The sequence below is a fragment of the Mesoplodon densirostris genome, chromosome 11 (genome assembly GCF_025265405.1).
Source record: "Mesoplodon densirostris isolate mMesDen1 chromosome 11, mMesDen1 primary haplotype, whole genome shotgun sequence".
In the NCBI taxonomy this organism is placed as follows: domain Eukaryota; kingdom Metazoa; phylum Chordata; class Mammalia; order Artiodactyla; family Ziphiidae; genus Mesoplodon; species Mesoplodon densirostris.
Window position 1 is genome coordinate 32,578,174 of NC_082671.1, and position 23,381 is coordinate 32,601,554.

At 39.1% G+C, this 23,381-nt stretch overlaps 1 protein-coding gene across 1 annotated transcript in view; it reads left to right on the forward strand.

Moving 5' to 3' along the window:
• Positions 1-23,381, forward strand: part of PTPRR (protein tyrosine phosphatase receptor type R) — a 290,101-nt gene that overhangs the window by 182,226 nt on the left and 84,494 nt on the right. Inside the window, exon 6 of the mRNA XM_060112268.1 lies at positions 9,871-10,133. Coding sequence (XP_059968251.1) covers positions 9,871-10,133 — 263 coding nt within the window. The remainder of the gene's footprint in view (positions 1-9,870; positions 10,134-23,381) is intronic.

A 23,381-nucleotide genomic window follows, 5' to 3' on the forward strand; every position in this document is an offset into this window, starting at 1 on the left:
TTTAAAAACATTCCTTCCTTAGTTTTTAAAAGCCCCCCCCCCAAAGACATCATGCTAATTACTCTTCCCGCAAGCAACAGTGTTGCTAAGTGTCTTAACGGATTTTGTTTATTTCTGCTCCTCCTCCTGGAGGAGGTTTATGTTAGAAAGATTAGGGCTCCGTTTGGAAAACAGAGGCTGAGTGGGTCTCAACTCGAAGGATTTAAAACAACTAAGGCCTTGAATAGGGTGAAGATGGGCATATTTCCTAGAATCTAAAATACAGAAAGCAGCAAGCTCCCATTCACCCTAAAGTTTCCATTATCATGAATTTAGAGGCATCTCCTATGGGCCAGGCACTAAGAGAGAAGATTTCTAAAAATTGTGACAATATCAACAAAAGAATAATTTAAGAATTGAGTAAGAAAATTGATTTTTATATCTTAAATAGTGGAGATTAAGGGTAAAGAATTTTAATGAAAGTTGGAGGTTTTATGGAAATTTTGGCAGAGACCTCTAGGCATTTTTTAGGTAGAGAAGGTGTGGTTCCTTGTTATGGTTAATTATGTTTTAAAATATGTGGTTCTTTTTTAAATAAAGGGAATCTCAAGTGTTGTCCTCCCTCTCATAAGTCACAATTAGGGTATTTTTCTGCTTGGAACGTTGGAAGGAAGGGAAGGATAGAAAGGGATACAGAGTGATAAAAACAGAGATTATTCAGGGAGTAAATACTTACAATTCAGAAGAGCAAAGGCAAGGAGGAAAGTGGGAAAGCAGATTCCCGAGCAGCTGGTGAGTCCTAGAGGGCTGAGAGAGACAGTGCAGAGGCTGCCATTCACTTGTTAGATATGCTCCAGATTCTGCATCTCCAACTCAGGGAGCGCCCCTGTATCCACCATGACTGGATGAACTCCTGCCTGACAGACTGATGGCAAAAAAGTAATAGGACTTGTAGTAGCCACACCCTCAACTACCTGGGGCCAGGGAACAACTAACTCTTCCTTTCCCAGTGTCTGCAAAACATCCATGTAAAATTCAAAAATCTAAATAAGGCTACTCCAAAGTTACTAGAACAAACTGAGAAAGGAATGTTTCAGAAGTGTGTAGGTGATCGCTCCCTACTCGGCTGGTAGGTAGGTTCATCCATTCATTCAATCCAGGAATTCCTGCAGAGGGCTCTCTGTGAGCCTGTTGATGGCCCTGTGGACAAAGGAAGGAACAAGAAGATGAGGTCCCTGTGTTCATGAGTCCTATAGTCCAGAGGGGCGCCCAGACAATAATTACATTAACATTTTTTAAAATCAAGTAGTGACCGTATTCTGTGATTCCAAGTATATGACATTCTGGCAGAGGCAAATCTATAGAGACAGTAAAAAGATCAGTGGTTGCCAGAAGCTGTGGGATGAATAGTTGGACTTTTAGGGCAGTGAGACTATTCTGTTTGATACTGTAATGGTGCATGCATGACATTAGAGATTTGTCAAAACCCATAGAATGTACAACACTGAGAGTGAGCCCTAATCTACATTCTAGACTTCATTAATGATAGCATATCAGTGTAGGCTCAATAGTAACAAGTCTGCCACATGAATGCAAGATGTTAATAACAGGGAAAGTTGCTGAGGGAGCTATGGGAGAGGTGGTATATGAGAACTCTGTGCTCTCTGATCAGTTTTTCTGTAAACCTAAAACTGCTTTTCAAAAATAAAGTTTAGGGGCTTCCCTGGTGGCGCAGAGGTTGAGAATCTGCCTGCTAATGCAGGGCACACGGGTTCGAGCCCTGCTCTGGGAGGATCCCACATGCCGCGGAGCAACTAGGCCCGTGAGCCACAACTACTGAGCTTGCACGTCTGGAGCCTGTGCTCCACAACAAAAGAGGCCGCGATAGTGAGAGGCCCGCACACCGTGATGAAGAGTGGCTCCCGCTTGCCACAACTAGAGAAAGCCCTCGCACAGAAACGAAGACCCAACACAGCAAAAATAAATAAAGAAATTTTTTTAAAAAAAGAAAAAAAGAAATGGTCATATAATTAGCATTATAAAAAATAATAATAATAAAAAATAAAGTTTATTAATTTTGTAGAAACTCAAAAGCCTTAAGGGCCATGAAGAGATGATAGTGAGCTGAAGCAATAGGTAGTGGAGCAATCGGAGACATCTGAGACATACAAACATGTAGGGAAGGGGCTCCCTGGCAGAGGATACGGCAGGTGGGGCAGCTGGGCCTCGCTGGTTTCCAGGAGAAGGCTGTAAGCTGAGTGTTTTAGCAGAGTTTCGATGTGATCTGATTTGTGTATTTTAAAAGATTGTGGTCTCTGTTGGTGGCAAGTGGTTGGGGACAGAGCTTGGGGTGAAGTGTGGGAGTAGGAGGACCCTTCTGGCAGCTACTGTATTAGCCTGATGAGAAATATGATGGCGGCCCAGAGTAGAGGGTGGTGGTGTAGATGGAGAGGAGTGAAGGATGGAGATTTATTTGCAGGTGGAACTGACAGGACTTGCTGTGTATTGATTCTCTGGGAGGAAGAAAGAGAAAAATGAAGGATGACTCCTACATTATTTGACTGACTACCTGGATGGGTGGTGCTTCCATTTCCCGGGAGAGGAGTGCATTGGAGATGGCGAGCAGTGAAAGAAAAGAAACACATTTTGATTTGTATTCCAACAGTTCTTGAATAAATGAAAGTAGTAGGATGATATATTTCAAACACTCTCTTACTTTTTAATGTGAAAGGGTCACTTTAAAAATAGCAGGGGAACCAGTAGTACAGAAAGGAATTAATATTGATGGAAAAATAAATACTACCTAATAGACAGGATTAAGATGAAGTTATATTTATCTGATACAGCTTAACCACTGACAAGTAAACAGTTCACATTTAGGGACTAGTCAAATGTGATTCTCTAAGATAAGCTTATCTTTGTACTTGTTCAAATGTTTATGATACTGATCTTGATTTAAAGTAAGTCTTTCCTTGGATCTCTCAGTAATAGTTATACTATCACTTTTGTGATTTTCAAACAAGTATATTCTGGTTTCTGTTTCCCATAATTTTGTTGATTTCATGGCAGAGGAAAAGATATAACTCAGAAATTTCCCTCTGGCATTAATTATGTTTATGAAAGATCAAATGCCATTATTTGTGTCCAAGCTTTCTCATATCATAGAAATGAAAAGCATGTGGTTTTATTATGAAATTATATAGGTGAATTGCTGTCATGGAGGATTATGTGCTCTGTAACAATAACATAAGCCTTGGCAAGTTTTTTGAAATGTGGCATATTATTTACTTTCCTTAAAATTTAAGAAAAAATGTGTGTTGCCAGGCATAAAATTAGACATGCATGACATTTTCAAATGTGTGACTTATTTAGCACCTCTCAAATGTGAATGTAGAGTGGGTGGTGCAACAAATAGACAAACACAATTTTCCAAAAAAAAAATGTGTGGGCAACTTCCAATCCATTCAGTCTGTTTTAGGTGGAAGAATATATTACTAAGAAGAATTAGTCCTTACGTTGGAATAAATAATAGAAAGAACACCGTTTATCAACTACTTTAGATCTTCAGTGCACTTAGAGGTTTATTAACAAGTGCAAAGGTATTTATGGAATGTAGGTAGAGCTGTCTATAAACCAGATTGCTACTGAAAAGCAATTTTAGAAAACACATAAAAAAGCTGTTTGGGTCAATAAAAGCTCTTCTTGTTAGACCCATAGAAGAGCCATTCACATGTCATCCAAAGAGTTTCTCTAGTCATGGTCTTGATAGCTGAGGCAGGAAATTCTTTAGCAGACTACCTACTACAGCCCAAGCATCACAAAGAAAATGCATGTCAAAGGTGGACATAAATAGCCATACTTTTCTAATATGTTATATATAATTCCTAGGGATTGAGGAAAATGGGACTAGATTCCTAGCTGAAACGCTTTGTTTACAGAACCATTTACCAAAGTAGGCATGTCTCAAACTAATTTTCAGGTTTTTTCTGGTTAATAAAAACCATTTAGCTCAAAATACAACCCTCTCAATAATAAGAAAAATAATAATAGCTCAAAATACAACCCTCTCAATAATAAGAAAAATAATAATAACAATAATAATGATTATTTTCTTCTATTTACTGCCATTTACTGGTACTAAATTTACTGCCATTTACTGGTACTAAATTTACTGCCTGGTACTAAACAATGTTTTTTTTGTTTGTTTGTTTGTTTTTGTGGTACGCGGGCCTTTCACTGTTGTGGCCTCTCCCGTTGCGGGGCACAGGCTCCGGAGGCGCAGGCTCAGCGGCCATGGCTCACAGGCCCAGCCGCTCCGCGGCACGTGGGATATTCCCGGACCGGGGCACGAACCCGTGTCCCCTGCATCGGCAGGCGGACTCTCAACCACAGCGCCACCAGGGAAGCCCTAAACAATGTATTTTTAAAACCACTTTATTGACATACAAAAAGCTGTACATGTTTAATGTAAACAACTCGATGAGTTTGGAGATAAGCACACACCCATAAAACCATCACCACAATCTATGTCATGAACATATATATCACCTCCAAAAGTTTCCTCCTGCCCTCTTTATTTATTATTATTATTTTGTGTTGTGATAAGAGCACTTAACGTAAGATCTGTCCTCTTAGCGAACTTTTAAATATACAATACATTATTATTAATTATAGGCCCTATGTATAAACACTTAAATGTATTTTAGTTTCCTAATTTTACTGAAGAGGAAACCAAGAATCAGGGAATATAAGTGACTTGACCAAGAACAAGCAGTGGGTGGGTATATGTGTGTGGGTGTCTGAGGGGAGGCGTTGGAATTCGAACCCAAGTCTATCTGGATTAAAAGGCTGGGCTCTTTACCGTGATCTCATGTATAAAGGAGCCACACTGTTAATTTCTTCCAGTCCTGTCACACTATCTTGTGAACATCTATTTCTGGCCACAAAGGGGTCCAGGAATAAATGGGAATGCCTGTGTTAATCAGAGACATTCAACCCAGACAGAGGTGATAAATGTGTACCACACCATACCTGCTATTGATACATCTCTATTTTTGCACCTAGTATCTGGTACTGGACATCATTTTTACCCAACTTTCTCTTCTGGAAGCCAGTGAACTCCCAAAAGCGAGGATTGTGTGCTATCTTTGCATCCACAATGTTGTTTCTGGAACGTAGTAACAATTGATTCACTTTTAAACTAAAAGAAATGGATGAATGAACTATTTCAGAACTAACTATAAACAACTGCAAAGGACAAATACTATGACTGTTAGTTGGCGGCATCATTTTGAGATTTGAACATATTTTAATCCAAACAGATGTTTTGTGTGTTACCCACCTATGTGTTTTTTTATTGAAATATATTTGACATATAACACTGTAAATTTAAGGTGTACAACTTAATAAGATTTTTTTAATGAAAATTATAAGCTGCAAAATAACTTTATAGGATTTTTTTTTAGCTTCGTCTCATTTCTGTGTTTCTCTGGTTCTCTTCTTCCTGCTATTATTTTTTTCTCCTGCTATAGTTTTGAGTTTTACAGATCCTTTCATTCAATATTCCATTCTCTTTCTTTTTTCAAATTACCAAATGACTCTATTGCATCCCAAGACTGAAACAAGCTCTTAAAGGGAAAGTCAAAAATATTGACTGGCGGGCTTCCCTGGTGGCGCAGTGGTTGAGAGTCCGCCTGCCGATGCAGGGGACACGGGTTTGTGCCCCAGTCCGTACCGCAAAAAAAAAAAAAAAAAAAAAAAAAAAATATATATATATATATATATATATATATATATATATATATAGACTTGCCATTCCTATGGTAGCTTTTAGGTTAAGTTTGGAAACAAAGTGCATTCATATAGAGAAACATGCATATGGTATATTCCAGGTCTTGATCTGTGCAGAGAAAAATTTCTGACATCACTTTTCCAGAGGCTTTGGAAAAGAAGTTGGGAAGAAGGCTGTGGGGATTTAGAAGTCACAGTAGAGTAGAATGGTTACAGGCATAAGTCAGGAAGCCCGGATCCTAGACCTCATTTCTAACCTACCATAAATTATTCAACCGCTCTGGGTTTAAATGTGAAGTGAAGATATTATACCAGATTATTTTTAAGGTCCCTTATACCAGTTTCTTGACAGCAGCACTGCTGACACTTTGGACTGGATAATTCTGTTAGGGGGGAAAGGGGCTGTCCTGTGTATTGTAGGGTACTTAGCATTTTCTCCAGCCTCTGCCCGCTAGATGCCAGTAGCACCCTGCACACACCCCAGTACCACAACCAAAAAAGGTCTCCAGACGTTGCCAAATGTCCCCTGAAGGGCAAAATCCCTGCCGGTTGAGAAACACTCGGTTAGAGCTTTATTTCATGACAACTGCTCTATTGCCAAGTAGCAACCTCTCCAATTCTTTCCACATTTTGTCAGACAGCCCAAATCTCTCTGCTGAGTATTTAAACAGTGTCTTAGAAGCACTGTATATTCTCCAAGTTCTGCTTTTCCCTAATTAAAGATGTAGAAATCAGTTTTTACACGTATTACATAGATATAGATTAAAAAATTGACCTCTAAGCAGAGATAAAGTAAACAGATGACTGTAAACTATGTGGCAAAGGTTCTCCATCAAGAACATAAGCTTGCGAATGGTAAAGAAGGACTTTGGACTTGAACTAGTTTTACACTAACATCATCATAAAAGTCACCTGTCAGGAACTAGGGAGAAGGTCGACATTTCCTTGGCTTTCTGATTTCCATTTGTGAAATATGCTTCTCCAAAACCCAAATGTAAACAGGCAAGTGAATGTTTTATTTACATATTATAGTTAGATGGGAAAAACTTAGAATATACAATATATGCATTATCTTCTATTAAATATATTTTTGTAAAGTTACAGATATGTCTGTTTTTCTCATTCAGTAAAATAACTTGCTTAAAATTAAAAAAATAAAAAACTGTCCCACCTTAAATTCTAATTGCCTCATCTTTTAGTAATTAGGTATTTAGCTTATCACAGATGTGTCATCTGACTGATATTGTTCTAGTGTGGTTTTTGTTTGTGCAGAATGGCGGCAAAGTGCCTTTTGAGGGTTATAGAAACTGAAAAGAAGCAGTAAGTTGGAAAAAACCTCCCCATCCTTAGGCATTATGCACGGGGTAAGGGTATTCATCTTCAGTATTTTAATATGCATATCTAGTTACACCTTATATGTTCATAGAGTGCTACTCCTTAAAGAGAGCTTTCAATGTACAAAAGATATACTCAGATTTGGTGCTGCTGAAACCCTGTGGTGAGAATCACATCGGCAGCCAATGTGATTTCAGAGTCAATCTTTAAGAAGGATGGTGTGGCGAAGAGCTACATGCTCTTGGTCTTCTTGGTCAAGGGGTGAGAAGTGATCAGGCCTGCAAGGCAGAGCTGCCTTTGAGTTTGGCTCTGCCACGGCTAACTGCTGACTTTGGACCAGCAGCTAAACGTTATTTAGCTAGACTGCAATTTCTTTAATGTATAATTAGGTCAGAAGGACCTCTAGTGACCGCTCTCCCATTCCCTCTGTATCCCTAACTAAAAAGTCACTTAACATACATTCACCCCTATTTTTTATTTCTCTGCCTTCCTCAAACTTCTTTACTGTTATTCCAACCTGAGATGTTGGAACTGAGACATAATTAAATTTCATTTTCATTCTGTGTTTAAATAATTCCAGAGCTCCCTTTCATATTAGTTTCTACCTCTTCAGTTCTTTATTCTGAGTCATATTTCTCATGATTTTGAGTAAAATTTTTCAAGAAAAGTAGACAGGTAATATATTTTCTGAGATGCTGTGTATCTGAGAAATTCTTTCTGTTGGCATTATTCACATGAACATCAATTTATCTAGGTATGGGGTTCATGCATCCTCAGTAATGTGCGTTTTTTCTCAAGTCACAAAAATTGCTCGATTTTCTTCTCACATTTACTCTTCTTTCAATTGACACACTTTTAAAAAATATAAAACTAAGAACTTTTTTCATTCCATATCCCTAAATTCCATAAGAACAGGGTACACTCTATTTTGTTCACAACGGAATACCCTGTACCTCACACAAGGCATAACGTAAGTGGGCACTGAAAAATAGTTTTGAATGACTTGCTTCCCTCTCATTTATTCTTGTTTATTATTTACCATGACTCTTCTCTGGCATCCATATCCTGTCTTTTCTCTTGTTTTCATCTTCATTTGTTTATCCTTTGCTATAAATTCCAGACAGTCTCTCAACTTTGCCATATCCACCACCGACTCTATTTTCTGCATTGTCAGCTCTGTTCTTTATTGCTTAAAAGAAGATTTACACCCTGCTGCTGAGTTTTCAGTTCTTTGAATTCTTTTCTTCTTAATCTCAGTCTGATACCTCCTCATCTTAGATTGTTGTGTTTTTATTTCATCCTGATTTTTTTTATAATCATATTTTGTCAAACAGAGTGTTTTTTACCAATATATTCTGAGAATACTGGACAAATATTTTCTAAAATTTTCCTGAAATAAATTCTCATCAGTGTTCATCCTTTAACAAGAAAAAATATATATTTCAATCATATATTTTCAGAAGATTTCAAATATAGAGGTGACTAGAATTTAAAGGCAATTGGAAAGGAAAAATTAGCCTCAAGTCTAGTTAGAGTAAATGTGGCTGACAAGTGCCAGGACTGCCCTCTCCCCTAAAATAACAGTCATTCAGCTAATGGACTCCAGAAATTAAACAGGGGAGTTTGATTGGCCTAAGGTTTTTTACGATGCTGCTGTCATCAGTGCTATAATTGCAGATTACAGGTTGAGTCACCGCCTCATGTGAATTACTTATCAAATCACCTCCCTGAGAACAGACTTGAAGAAACACAAGGACATCTACTCTCTGTAGGAACTAGAGTAAAGGAGTTATTATCAAGAAAAGAGAAAAAATATGAAATCATTACACGGTACATCTTAAACGTGTACAATGTTACATGTCAATTATATCGTAATAAAAATGAAAAAAATAAATTTAAAAAATATAAAAATATAACAGTTAATAAGTATTTTTAAAAGAAAGGGGGAGAGGCTTATAAAAAGGGAAGACTGAGGACAGGAAGGGCAAACTTAGTTCGCCTCACAATTTGGTCCACTGAAGTGTCCCAGCAAAGTCAGTCTAATTCTTTTAAAAGTTTAAAAGTTTTCTGGATTGAATTAGCCATTCCAGAAAGAGCTCTGAGAATGAAGGAACATGATACTTTTGTGGTTTTTCTACATGCATTAAAAATTTAAAGGAGCAAGGGGTAAGAAAGGAAATGCTGGTTGCCCGAATTATTCTTTGACACATATCCTAAATTTGATTTTTTTCAAGTATTTACCAGATACTCAAGTTAATATATGACTAATGCAGATATTTACCAACATTAAGAAATTGTGACTTATAGCATTACTATTCTTTAGTTAATACTTTGCAAGACTTTCTTCTTACATGTTGTACTGGATACAAATCTGTTTCTATACATGTCACAAACCCCCATTTCATGGCTATTCCTTCCATAAGTTTTCCATTTCAGTCATTTTGAGTAAGAGCTTACATGTGATCAAACTGGCATCTGACACTTTTATAAAATTAGCCATATTTGCTTTTGAATTATATTAGAGGAGTAGATCATGTATGTATATATTTAATATGTTTGTGCTCCATAATTAGAAACAAATAGCATATCTTTTTGAGGAAAGTCCTAAATACCATAAAACTGAGAAATCATCCTAGAAAGCTTTCCTTACTTGTATTATCATCAAACCTTATTTTGGTTTGTCTTCTAGGTTGGGATGGAGGAGATCATACTTTGTTGTTGAACATGAAAAAATGTGACAGGAACCCTTTATATCTCCTTCTATAGATTCTTTACAGATTAAAAGAAAAATTTCAGCTTTCCCTGAGACAAGATAAAGAGAAAAATCAGGAGATCCACCTATCACCCATTGCATTACAGCCACCACAGTCTGAGGCCAAGACTGCCAACAGTATGGTCCAGCCTGAGCAAGTTCCAAAGATACTGAATGTGGTCGTGGACCCTCAAGGCCAATACACTCCTGAGATCAAAGCCACCACCTCTGTCTGCCCTTCTCCTTTCAAAATGAAGCCCATAGGACTTCAGGAGAGGTAAGAGCTTTTTCGGGATCCCCCTACATGTTGCTTTTTTTTTTTTTAACATCTTTATTGGAGTATAATTGCTTCACAGTGGTGTGTTATTTTCTACTGTATAACAAAGTGAATCAGCTATACATATACATATATCCCCATTTCTCCTCCCTCTTGTGTCTCCCTCCCATCCTCCCTATCCCATCCCTCTAGGTGGTCATGAAGCACCGAGCTGATCTCCCTGTGCTATGCGGCTGCTTCCCACTAGCTATCTATTTTACGTTTGGTAGTGTATATATGTCCATGCTACTCTCTCGCTTCATCCCAGTTTACCCTTCCCCCTCTCCATGTCCTCAAGGCCATTCTCTACATCTGTGTCTTTATTCCTCTACTGCCCTTACGTTCTTCAGGACCTTTTTTTTTTTTTTTTAGATTCTATATATGTGTGTTAGCATAATGTATTTGTTTTTCTCTTTCTGACTTACTTCACTCTGTATGACAGTCTCTAGGTCCATCCACCTCACTGCAAAGAACTCAATTTTGTTTCTTTTCATGGCTGAGTAATATTCCATTGTATATATGTGCCACATCTTCTTTATCCATTCATCCGATGATGGACACTTAGGTTGTTTCCATCTCCGGGCTATTGTAAATAGTGCTGCAGTAAACATTGTGGTACATGATTCTTTTTGAATTATGGTTTTCTCAAGGAATATGCCCAGTACGGGAATTGCTGGGTCATATGGTAGCTCTACTTTTAGTTTTTTGAGGAACCTCCATACTGTAGTCCATAGTGGCTGTATCAATCTACATTCCCACCAACAGTGCAAGAGGGTTCCCTTTTCTCCACACCCTCTCCAGCATTTATTGTTTGTAGATTTTTTGATGATGGTCATTCTGACCAGTGTGACGTAAAACCTCATTGTGGTTTTGATTTGCATTTCTCTAATGATTAGTGATGTTGAGCATTCTTTCATGTGTTTGTTGGCAATCTGTATATCTTCTTTGGAGAAATGTCTATTTAGGTCTTCTGCCCATTTTTGGATCGGGTTGTTTGTTTTTTTGATATTGAGCTGCATGAGCTGCTTGTAAATTTTGGAGATTAATCCTTTGTCAGTTGCTTCGCTTGCAAATATTTTCTCCCATTCTGAGGGTTATCTTTTCGTCTTGCTTATGGTTTCCTTTGCTGTGCAAAAGCTTTTAAGTTTCATTAGGTCCCATTTGTTTATTTTTGTTTTTATTTCCATTTCTCTAGGAGTTGAGTCAAAAAGGATCTTGCTGTAATTTATGTCCTAGAGTGTTCTGCCTATGTTTTCCTCTAAGGGTTTGATAGTGTCTGGCCTTACATTTAGGTTTTTAATCCATTTTGAGTTTATTTTTGTGTATGGTGTTAGGGAGTGTTCTAATTTCTTTCTTTTACACATAGCTGTTCAGTTTTCCCAGCACCACTTATTGAAGAGACTGTCTGGATTTTTTTTGTTCTTTTTTCTCTAATTGCTTTAGGTGTAAGTTTAGGTCATTTATTTGAGATGTTTCTTGTTTCTTGAGGTAGGATTGTATTGCTATAAACTTCCTTCTTAGAACTGATTTTGCTGCATCCCATAGGTTTGGGGTCATTGTGTTTTCATTGTCATTTGTTTCTAGGTATTTTTTTATTTCCTCTTTGATTTCTTCAGTGATCTCTTGGTTATTTAAGAGTGTATTGTTTAGCCTCCATGTGTTTGTATTTTTTACAGATTTTTTTCAGTAATTGATATCTAGTCTCATAGCGTTGTGATTAGAAAAGATACCTGATACGATTTCAATTTTCTTAAATTTACCAAGGCTTGATTTGTGACCCAGGATATGATGTATCCTGGAGAATGTTCCATGAGCACTTGAGAAGAAAGTGTATTCTGTTGTTTTTGAATGGAATGTCCTATAAATATCAATAAAGTCCATCTTGTTTAATGTATCATTTAAAGCTTGTGTTTCCTTGTTTATTTTCATTTTGGATGATCTGTCCATTGGTGAAAGTGGGGTGTTAAAGTCCCCTACTATGATTGTGTTACTGTCGATTTCCCCTTTTATGGTTGTTAGCATTTGCCTTATGTTTTGAGGTGCTCCTGTGTTGGGTGCATAAATATTTACAATTGTTCTATCTTGTTCTTGGATTGATCCCTTAATCATTATGTAGTGTCCTTCATTGTCTCTTGTAATAGTCTTTGTTTTAAAGTCTATTTTGTCCGATATGAGAATTGCTACTCCAGCTTTCTTTGGATTTCCATTTGCATGGAATATCTTTATCCATCCCCTCACTTTCAATCTGTATGTGTCCCTGGGTCTGAAGTGGGTATCTTGTAGACAGCATATATACAGGTCTTGTTTTTGTATCCATTCAGCCAGTCTGTGTCTTTTGGTTGGAGCATTTAATTCATTTACATTTAAGGCAATTATTGATATGTATATTCTTATTACCATTTTCATAATTGTTTCTGGTTTGTAATTGTAGGTCTTATCCTTCTGTTGTGTTTCCTGCCTAGAGAAGTTCCTTTAGCATTTGTTGTAAAGCTGGTTTGCTTGTGCTGAATTCTCTTAGCTTTTGCTTGTCTGTAAACGTTTTAATTTCTCCATCAAATCTGAATGAGATCCTTGCTGGATAGAGTAATCTTGGTTGTAGGTTTTTCCCTTCATCACTTTCAATATGTCCTGCCACTCCCTTCTGGCTTGCAGAGTTTCTGCTGAAAGTTCAGTTGTTAACCTATGAGGATTCCCTTGTATGTTATTTGTTGTTTTTCCCTTGCTGCTTTTAATATTTTTTCTTTGTATTTAATTTTTGATAGTTTGATTAATATGTGTCTTGGCATGTTTCTCCTTGGATTTACCCTGTATGGGACTCTCTGTGCTTCTTGGACTTGATTGACTATTTCCTTTCCCATATTAGGGAAGTTTTCAACTATAATCTCTTCAAATATTTTCTCAGTCCCTTTTTTTTTTGCTCTTCCTCTTCTGGGACCCCTATAATTCTAATGTTGGTGTGTTTAATATTGTCCCAGAGGTCTCTGAGACTGTCCTCAATTCTTTCCATTCTTTTTTCTTTATTCTGCTCTGCAGTAGTTATTTCCACTATTTTATTTTCCAGGTCACTTATCCGTTCTTCTGCCTCAGTTATTCTGCTATTGATTCCTTCTAGAGAATTTTTAATTCCACTTATTGTGTTTTTCATCATTGTTTGTTTGCTGTTTAGTTCTTCTAGGTCCTTGTTAACGTTTCTTGTATTTTCTCCATTCTATTTCCAAGATTTTGGATCATCTTTACTATCATTACTCTGAATTCTTTTTCAGATAGGCTGCCTATTTCCTCTTCATTTGTTTGGTCTGGTGGGTTTTTACCTAGCTCCTTCATCTGCTGTGTTTTTCTCTGTCTTCTCATTTTGCTTATCTTACTGTGTTTGGGGTCTCCTTTTCACAGGCTGCAGGTTTGTAGTTCCCATTGTCTTTGGTGTCTGCCCTCAGTGGTTAAGGTTGGTTCAGTGGATTGTGTAGGCTTCCTGGTGGAGGGGACTGGTGCCTGTGTTCTAGTGGATGAGGCTAGATCTTGTCTTTCTGGTGGGCAGGACTGCATCTGGTAGTGTGTTATGGGGTGTCTGTGACCTTATTTTGTTTTTAGGCAGCCTCTCTGCTAATGGGTGGGGTTGTGTTCCTGTCTTGCTAGTTGTTTGGCGCAGGGTGTCCAGCACCGGAGCTTGCTGGTTGTTGAGTGGAGCTGGGTCTTAGCATTGAGATGGAGATCTCTGGGAGAACTTTTGCTGTTTGATATTACATGGGGCCGGGAGGTCTCTGGTGGACCAATGTCCTGAAGTCGGCTCTCCCACCTCAGAGGCTCAGGCCTGACACCCTGCCAGAGAACCAAGACCCTGTCAGCCACTCAGCTCAGAAGAAAAGGGAGAGAGAGAAAGAAAGAGAGAGAGAGAGAGAGAGAGAGAGAGAGCAAGGGAGGGAGGGAGGAAAGGAGGAAGGAAAGAAAGAAAGGAAAGTTATTAAAATAAAAAAAATTTTTTAATTGTTAAAAATAATTTTAAAAAAGAGAAAGAAAGAAGAGAGCAACCAAACCAAAAAACAAATCCACCAATGATAACAAGTGCTAAAAACTATACTAAAGAACAACAACAACAACAAAACAGACAGACACAACCCTAGGACAAAAGGTAAAAGCAAAGCTATACAGACAAAATCGCAAAGAAGCATACACACTCACAAAAAGAGAAAAAGGAAAAAAAATATTTTTTTTAAAAAAAGGAAGAGAGCAACCAAATCAATAAACAAATCTACCAATGATAATAAGCTCTAAATACTAAACTAAAACCAGAAACAAATTAGATGCATAAAACAAACCCCAAGTCTACAGTTGCTCCCAAAGTCCACTGCCTCAATTTTGGGATAATTCGTTGTCTATTCAGGTATTCCACAGATGCAAGCTACATCAAGTTGATTGTGGAGATTTAATCCACTGCTTCTGAGGCTGCTGGGAGAAATTTCCCTCTCTCATCTTTGTTCACACAGCTCCTGGGGTTAAGCTTTGTATTTTGCCCCACCTCTGTACGTGGGTTGCCTGAGGGCGTCTGTTCTTCGCCAAGGCAGGACGGGGTTAAAGTATCAGCTGATTCGGGGGCTCTGGCTCACTCAAGCCGGGGAGAAGGAGGTGTACAGAATGCGGAGCAAGCCTGTGGCAGCAGAGGCTGGCGTGATGTTGCACCAGCCTGAGGCGCGCCGTGCATTCTCCTGGGAAGGTTGTCTCCCTGGATCATGGGACCCTGGCAGTGGTGGGCTGCACAGGCTCCCGGGAGGGGAGGTGTGGATAATGACCTGTGCTTGCACACAGGCTTCTTGGTGGCTGTAGCAGCAGCCTTAACGTCTCATGCTAGTCTCTGGTGTCCACGCTGATAGCCGCAGCTCATGCCCGTCTCTGGAGCTCATTTGGGCAGTGCTCTGAATCCCCTCTCCTCACACACCCCAGAATAATGGTCCCTTGCCTCTTAGGCAGTTCCAGACTTTTTCCTGGACTCCCTCCCGGCTAGCCATGGCACACTAGCCCCCTTCAGGCTGTGTTCATGCAGCCAACCCCAGTTCTCTCCCTGGGATCCGACCTCTGAAGCCTGAGCCTCAGCTCCCAGTCCCAACCCGTCCCGGCAGATGAGCAGACAAGCCTCTCAGTCTGGTGAGTGCTGGTCGGCACCGATCCTCCGTGCTGGAATCTCTCCTCTTTGCCCTCTGCACCCCTGTTGCTGTGCTCTCCTCCATGGCTCCAAAGCTTCCCCCCTGCCATCCCCTATCTCCACCAGTGAAGGGGCTTCCTAGTGTGTGGAAAATTTCCTCTTTCACAGCTCCCTCCCACTGTTGCAGGCCCTGTCCCTATTCTTTTGTCTCTGTGTTTTCTTTTTTCTTTTGCCCTACCCAGGTACGTGGGGAGTTTCTTGCCTTTTGGGAAGTCTGAGGTCCTCTGCCAGCATTCAGTAGGTGTTCTGTAGGAGTTGTTCCACATGTAGATGTATTTTTGTTGTATTTGTAAGAAGGAAGGTGAGCTCCATGTCCTACTCCTCCGCCATCTTAAAGGTCCCTCTTCACTTTTTTTTTTTTAAAGAGTATTCACCAACTGAAAAAGATAGAACTAGAGATGATTGGCATATTGGGTAGAACCCTAACCTTAACCAAATGAACACCAAGAGGAAGTAGTCTTTCTTGTCCCCTAAAAGAGTCTTGCTCTGTTATCAATAATCTTTTAGTCACATCTGATTTTCATAAGCTGGTGTAGACCCAAGCCAAGTCTTCATCTACTACAGGACAACTTCTATAATCATTTAACCTTGTTTAATCATCATCAAAACTCTGGTAGATAGAAAGACTGGAAATAAACTTAGAGTCTTTCCCACCAAAGACCACATTCTTTGTAGTAAGGTAGAAGGAGTATATACCACAAATTAATTTTTATAAAGTTTTACCTCTGCTTCCTTTGAGCAAAACAAACAGTAAATATCTCAAGCTTCATGATATTATCTTTGTTGCCTTACCTGCCTTTGTGATGTACTTACACTGATAAATTCTCATTTAAATAGGAAAACTAGAATATGCAAAATGTTTAAATGAGGGGCTAATTCTTTGCTTCCCCAAAATATTAAGCAAAGCTTTCCCATGGTATGTCTTAAAATAAGAAGCCTCATGTTTATATTTAAAATATGATTGATATTATATCCAACATTGCACATCAGGGTAGTGGGGAACTAAGAGCTTCTCAGGGTACTCTCCCAGGTTCATTCTCCACTTATTTTCCTGGATGTCCATTTTCTATCACTGTCCTTGTTGTTGCCTTAGGTTTTTAGATCATGTATACAAATTTTTATTATATTTTCCCTCACATGCACATACACACACAAACACACACACCCCATATATCATTTCAGAAAATATAGTTTGGGGCTTTAAGAACTGCAAAAGACCAAGTGGGTAATTCAAATTTCTTTGAAAGTATTGTCAAAGAATAATGAATGAAGTGAAAAGAAAGGGATTTGTTGCAGTGATCTCCAAAGTTCTATAAAAGGAGAACACTTTGACTCCATAATGGAAGGGAAATGGAGAACAATCAAGTCATTCTTCCTACCTCCTCCCCCAAAAGACTTTTTGGTTCCCTGATGAATCCATGAGTCTACATGGACCATTCTCTTACTTGGATGCCACCAAATTGCTGTCTCAGCTGCAGTCTGGAAAGGTAGACAAGATGGACTTTCTCCCTAAGGCCAACTAGGAGTCAGGAGAACTGGATTCCAGACCCAGCTCTGCCATTTTTGGATTGAGTGGCTTCAGATGAATCATTCACCTATCTGGGCCTCATTTTTCTTCTTCTGTAATATGAAGGGGTTAAACTTGACTTCTTCACTTCCTTCAGGCTCTTTTACTCTTGTTACCTAAATTAGTTTCATGCCTTTATATTTGCTTCAAAGAGAAACCTTAAAGCAGGCATCTGAGCACTGGTGGTGTAGCAAGGGCAGGATGGCAGAAAAGATCTGCTCAGATGAAAGTGATAAGAGGGTCACTTTCTACAGATGATTTAAAGATGATCGTAAAACTGACTGAAAGTCAGACTAATTTTTATTATCATCATGCACCACCAATTCTGAGCAAAGTCAGTGGTTCAGTCCTTCTGGGAGTACCTATTCCCAGCATCCTGCCCTTCGTAGGCTACTGCTGGGCATGTTTGAATTACAAGGAGCATAAGTTTAAGTATCCATTAATTCATTTAAATGAAGTGAATGTTTGAGAAAGGAGAGTACAGGGATGGTGTCTTGCTCATCTTTGTGGTCCACATGGGAGACTGTAGAGAGTAAGTGTGTGATCCGTGTTAAGTGGATTCCCTACGCCCTGGTCATCCCCACCCATCACCTCCCACTTCCTTCCTGCCTCAGAGCAGGAAAAAGCTCTTCTTTCCACAAGGGCTCCATGTCCTTTCCTCCCAACCCTGATGACTTACTCCATCAAATTTCTTCCTCTATGTTCAACTGCAGCCTTTTTGCTAATGCTATACCCTCAGCATGAAAATGGTTCTCTCTGGTATCAAAGAAACTCCCTTAATCCAATTCCTCCTATGGTCTTGTCTTTTCTTCCTTGTTCAGATGTGTCTTAAATGATCAGAGTTTATTCGGTGCCTCATCGGTCTTCTTCAAGTCCTGCATCCACTGTTTCTCTCACATATGCTTGCCAAGTATATCAATGGTCTAACCACCAAAGTCAAAGCACACGTTTCGTTTCTTTTCATATCCAACCCTAATGCCTACTTCCTCTTTGAAACTCTCTCTTCCTTTGGCCTCCAAGACATTATTTTTCCGGTTCTTGGGTGGTTACCTTTAGGCACACACACACACTCCTTTCTCCCCTTAACTTTAGAGTTTTATCAAACAGGTAGATTGAGCTGGAGGTACTCCTTTAGGAATCAACCATATAAAAGGTAGTAAGAGAAGAGGAGGCTGTGGTTGGATTACCCAGAAAGGAGAGAAGCGGTCCTGGGGTGAGCAGTAGAAGTGAGCAATGGGCAAGGAATATGGAGAGGGCAACTCAAGCATCACTTTCTCTTGGAAGCCATTACCTCCTTCCCTTCTTCCTGTAGCCCACCTACCAACATGGATTCAGCTCTGTCTCCTCCACTCCTCTCTACCCGAGTCCCATAGCCTTGTGTGCATACAGTATTTATAAACTTCTTAGGTATAGGTAAAGTTTTCATTTACTAATCTGTCTTACCCTGTAAACTCTAAGCTTCTTTAGGGCACATATATGATTTAATTGTCTCTTTGCCTCTTTCACATAGAACATAATTCCTAAAAAGCAAGAGCTTCTGGAAATAAATGCTTAAATGAATGAATGAGTGTTATATTGAATAATTCTCAGGTTAACAGCCAGTAGTTGTAGGGAAACACTTTGCTTATTCCACCATCCCTATTTTCACCCTGCTTTTCTACCATAATTCCCTTGCTAAGATGGCATAGTGATGAGTTTTAAGTGTGATAAAAGATGAGAGACATACAGTGTTCCATATAGTAAGAAACTTTCCTGAAAGTTTTAAGCCTTAAAACTTAATTTATGTTTATATGTTCTAATGGCGCTTTTAAAATAGCCTTGTGTTTTACAGCCTTCCATCTCCTGCTCCTGGAGTGAAATAATAATCCTCTGTTTATTGCATGAAAGTCTGGCTTCATTAAAATCACCATGAGACCATAAAGGCTGTATTATGGGTCCTTTGTCCCCAAAAATCTTTTGGGTCATGCCATATAAATCTCTCATCCCTGCTGGAGAGAATCTATTACTCTGACATAATTGTTAATAAAACATAATTTTAAATTAAAATTAAATAAGAGAAGATATAGAGACTTATTGCATATGCTTAACTGAGTACAAAGGATATACCCTGAAAGTTCTGAAGATCAAAGAATTATAAGGTGAGGGACAGAGCAGTCCCCTCATTTCTCCCTATTTCCAACTAGTCACCAGGTCATATTGATTCTTGCTACTTGGATTTTCTCATTATCAATTCCTCTCTTTGTAACCATCACCCTGGAACCAGCTCTCATTAGCTTTATATTTGAATTATTATGTCTTATGATTATAAAAATGACATCAGGACTAATGGTGTTAGATATTTCACATGTATTACTTTATTTCATCTTTTCTGTCTGATCTAATTCTTTTCTCTCCCTCAATTCATACTATACGCTCTTCAGATTTTTCTCACTATAGGAATACTTGCATTATGTTATGTTGCTGTGTAAAAATCCTCAATAGCTCCCCTTTGCCTATAGGATAAGGCAAAGAATACCTTGTTGAGCCTTAGAGGTCCTATATTATCTGGCTCTGATCATTCTCTCCAGATCTGTTTGCCACTCTGCCCCCAAATAAACCCTCCAGTCTGTTCTCAGTGTGTCATGTCCCTGTCCACATGTACACCTTTGTTCACCTGGTTCCTCTTCAACCTTCTTATATCTCTCTCTAGTCTCCAAATCCCAACATGAAACATACCTTCTACCTTTGTCCATGACACCTACCGAAGCCCATGGTGATTTTTAACACCTCTGAATTTTCACATGTACCACTCCTCTAGCAGTGATTTTAATTAAAGAATAGTTTAGAAAGGGACTGAAACTGGTTTTTGATGGATTGTCCTGTCCCTTCACCAGCTTGTGAGAATCTTAAGGACAGGTACAGGCTCAAGATATTCTTGTGTGTTCCATGGTTCCTGTAAGCCTGATACATTGTAAACACTTGAAAAATATTATGGAGTTAGTTAATTCATTAATGCTCCTTTACATCTAAGGATCTCGTATATTTATTTTTTAAATTCCATAAAAACAAACAGACTAATGATAAACTACAGTGCTGAGTCTCTGTGCTAGTATTACTTGACATTTACTAAATAAGTGACTCAACAGGTTAATTAAGTCCTTTTTGTATAGCTTTCCTAATCTACAAAATATGATAATATCTGTTCCACCTTTTTGCAAAGGGTACCATAAAATTAACAAGCAATATAAAATGGTATTGTGCCTTTGAGAAGGAAAGGAATGTAAATCTAGTACTCTTTTCATTTTGTATTCTCTGATCCCAGCCTATACTCGGTCAGTTATATTTTTGAACTCAGGAACAGGGAAACTTTTTTTCAACTGAATTGATACAGATGAACCTGCCATTTGACATAATAAATATTTTTTAACTGTCAATTGACTTACAGGTTTTCTCATCCTGTTTATAAATTGGGCCATTTAATGTTATTTAATAACTATTAATACTAAATTAAATCTATTCTCATCTAACAGATGAATTTATTTCCCATGGTGAGTGCATGAATTTGGGAGACACATTCAGATGCCTGCTCCACACCTACTACATGTATAACTTGGAACTTTTTTGTTCATCTGTGATGAAGAGAATAGCACATGCCCTGCACAGTTCTTGTGACAGTTAAGCCACACAACAAATGTCACATGGCTGGCATAGCAGGAGGCCACAGTTAGCTCCTCTTCCTTGTTCTTTCATCCCATCCCTGTCCTCCTCAAATTCCTCACTTGTCACTCTCAAGGGAACGGTATTTTTATAGGTGGCTTTTGCCAGCTTCCAAATGCCCAGTAAACAAGAGATCACATTCAGACCCTAGAATGACACACTTTCTTCCGTAGGAAGACAGAGAACTCGTAAATATGAGTTTCTGCAGATTCCCCTTTAGGCTACTGTATGACTAATGCCAATTTTATGGAAAAGAAATCAACAGGTAGATTCACATTATTTCCTCATTTTTCTCATCTGATTTTTTATTGGAGGTAAAAAGCAAGCAAAGACAATTAGAGAACCGTCCAGAAAGGAAGGGTAGACTCATTATAACAAGGCACTTTCACTCCTGACTTAAATTTGACTCAGAAATCAGTGAGTGTGCCAGTAGGAATATGGCATAAATGGAGGTTTTCTTCCTATCATGATCAAGGCCTCCCCAGGACCCCAAGGGTTGCTGATACCCAATGAGCAATCATTCTCTAACTTTTCTTTACACTGTACCATAACATGGTTTGTTTTGGCATCCATAAATACTGTGCAAGTGATGATACAGCACCCAGGTATGTGAGTTGAAAAGTTTTCTTAGGAGTTTCAACCTGGCGGAGCCTGGGAGATTTCTGTCACAGCCAGAAAGATGTCTGCAGTGGCGGAAGAAACCTAAGCTCAAAGCCTCTGTTTACTGTAATTTCCTCCAGGCAAGGGGCAATGTCCTGACTTCCGTCCCCTGCTCTCCCTAGCAGAAAAACATTTCAGTGCTCAAAAATTTTAACTTAGGCAATATATACTTAACTGTTCCTCAACTGATCTCCCTTTGGAGATATAAGTACGGGAAAGAGTGTAAATGCATACAACTGAATATGAGGGTACAAAGCATACAAAATACTTGGGAAATTAAAATCTGTATTCACGAAATGGACCCACTGGTGAAAAATTGATTCAACGCCCTCATTTTCTGTCATGTGAAACTGAGACCCAGAATCTCCTTTTTTAGGTGTTAGGTGAGGTTCCCCAAAAGTAGCCTGAGACGAGGATTTTTGTCCCAAGTGATTGGAGAGGAAGGTTCCAGGAGAAGCCTAAAGGAAAGTAAGGGAAACAACAGAGGAGACGAAGCCAAGCAAAGAGGTGATTTCCACTGACGTCTGGCCTCAGGCTGATCACACAGGGAGAGATGGAGCATGAGTTGTTCCACCTTGTGGCCAGTGGGCGGGGCATCTGTACCCCATGTCAGTCAGCCATTGACTTCAGGCCACCAGGGGATGGTGGAGGCATAACATCCCAGGCACCTCTGGACTAGGCCACTCCCATCAGCCAAGGGTGATTTCTCCAGAGAAGTGGCAGCTGTGTGCCATCCATGGCCAATACTCCCAGCAACAGTGGAGGGGAACCAGCCTGGTAAAGGTGATCTAGGTGGGACACCAACAGCTTTACTACACTTACCAAAGGTTACAACACTAGTTATAACAGAGCTAAGTTTATATTCTAGGTTTCCTTGATCTTTCCAGGCTGTTATGCACATACAACATAGCCTCCTTCAAAGAAACACTGTTCGTTCTAGCAAAACCTATGACCCACACCATGCAACACAGTCTATCAACCACAACTTGTTTTCTCAGCCTGACAGTATGGGGATCATAACGTAACAAACAACCATTTAGAAGTCAATCCTATTGAACACCAAGTAACATCACTAAAAGTAACAACTCAATAAGATGTAGTGACCCTTACATGCCTTATCTCATTTAATCCTCACAAGGGACTTATTATCCCCTCCTTACAGTGAGGAAACTAATGCTCAGAGAGTTTACGTTATTGCTGAAATAACGGAATAGTAAATTACTGGGGGTGTGAGGCTGACAAGTAGAATTTGAACCCAAGCAGTCTGGCTCCAGAGGCTGTACTAACTAGTCTTATATTGTTGGGGGGTGGAGCACATTCCTATCTTTTATGGAAAATAAGTGAAAAATAGATTACAAATCAATATGTTTAGTAAGTAGGCAGATTATGTAGTGTCATGCTGTTATTCCTCTCAGCAAATTTCACGTTTGGCTTTCAGAATGTTTTTCAGGTTTTTTTTTTTATTTAATTTAATTTATTTTTTTTATACAGCAGCTTCTTATTAGTTATCTATTTTGTACATATTAATGTATATATGTCAATCGCAATCTCCCAATTCATCCAACCACCACCACTCAAATTCTAAATCAAGTAGAATTCAGTTTTATTATTTATGTATTTATGTATGTATTGGCTGTGCTGTGCATCTTGTGGGAGCTTAGTTTCCCGAACAGGGATTGAACCCGGGCCCTCAGCAGTGAAAGCATGGAGGCCTAACCACTGGACCACCAGGGAATTCCCCTAGAATTCAGTTTGATGAGGTAGTTTTAAAATACTCAAGGCAGATAAACATTTCATGGCCAGTCTAGAAGCTCACTGTTGGTCTCAGTTTTTTCTTGCATCTGGTTGCTCCTATTCTAGAGACGAGGTGCCACTCCAACACAAAGGACCAAGATGGCGACAAACATGGATATAGTAAAGAAAGCGGAGAGGAAGACATGAGGCAATAACCCAGAAAACTCAAGTTGAAAACTGTTCTCAAGGATTGTGGCAGGGAGGTCTCTCTATTGTTCAAACAGCCTGGATAATAATTGATCCCATGTCGCTGTGTGTGTAGTGGACAGGGGACGAGGGAGGGCACGTGTCCATGCTC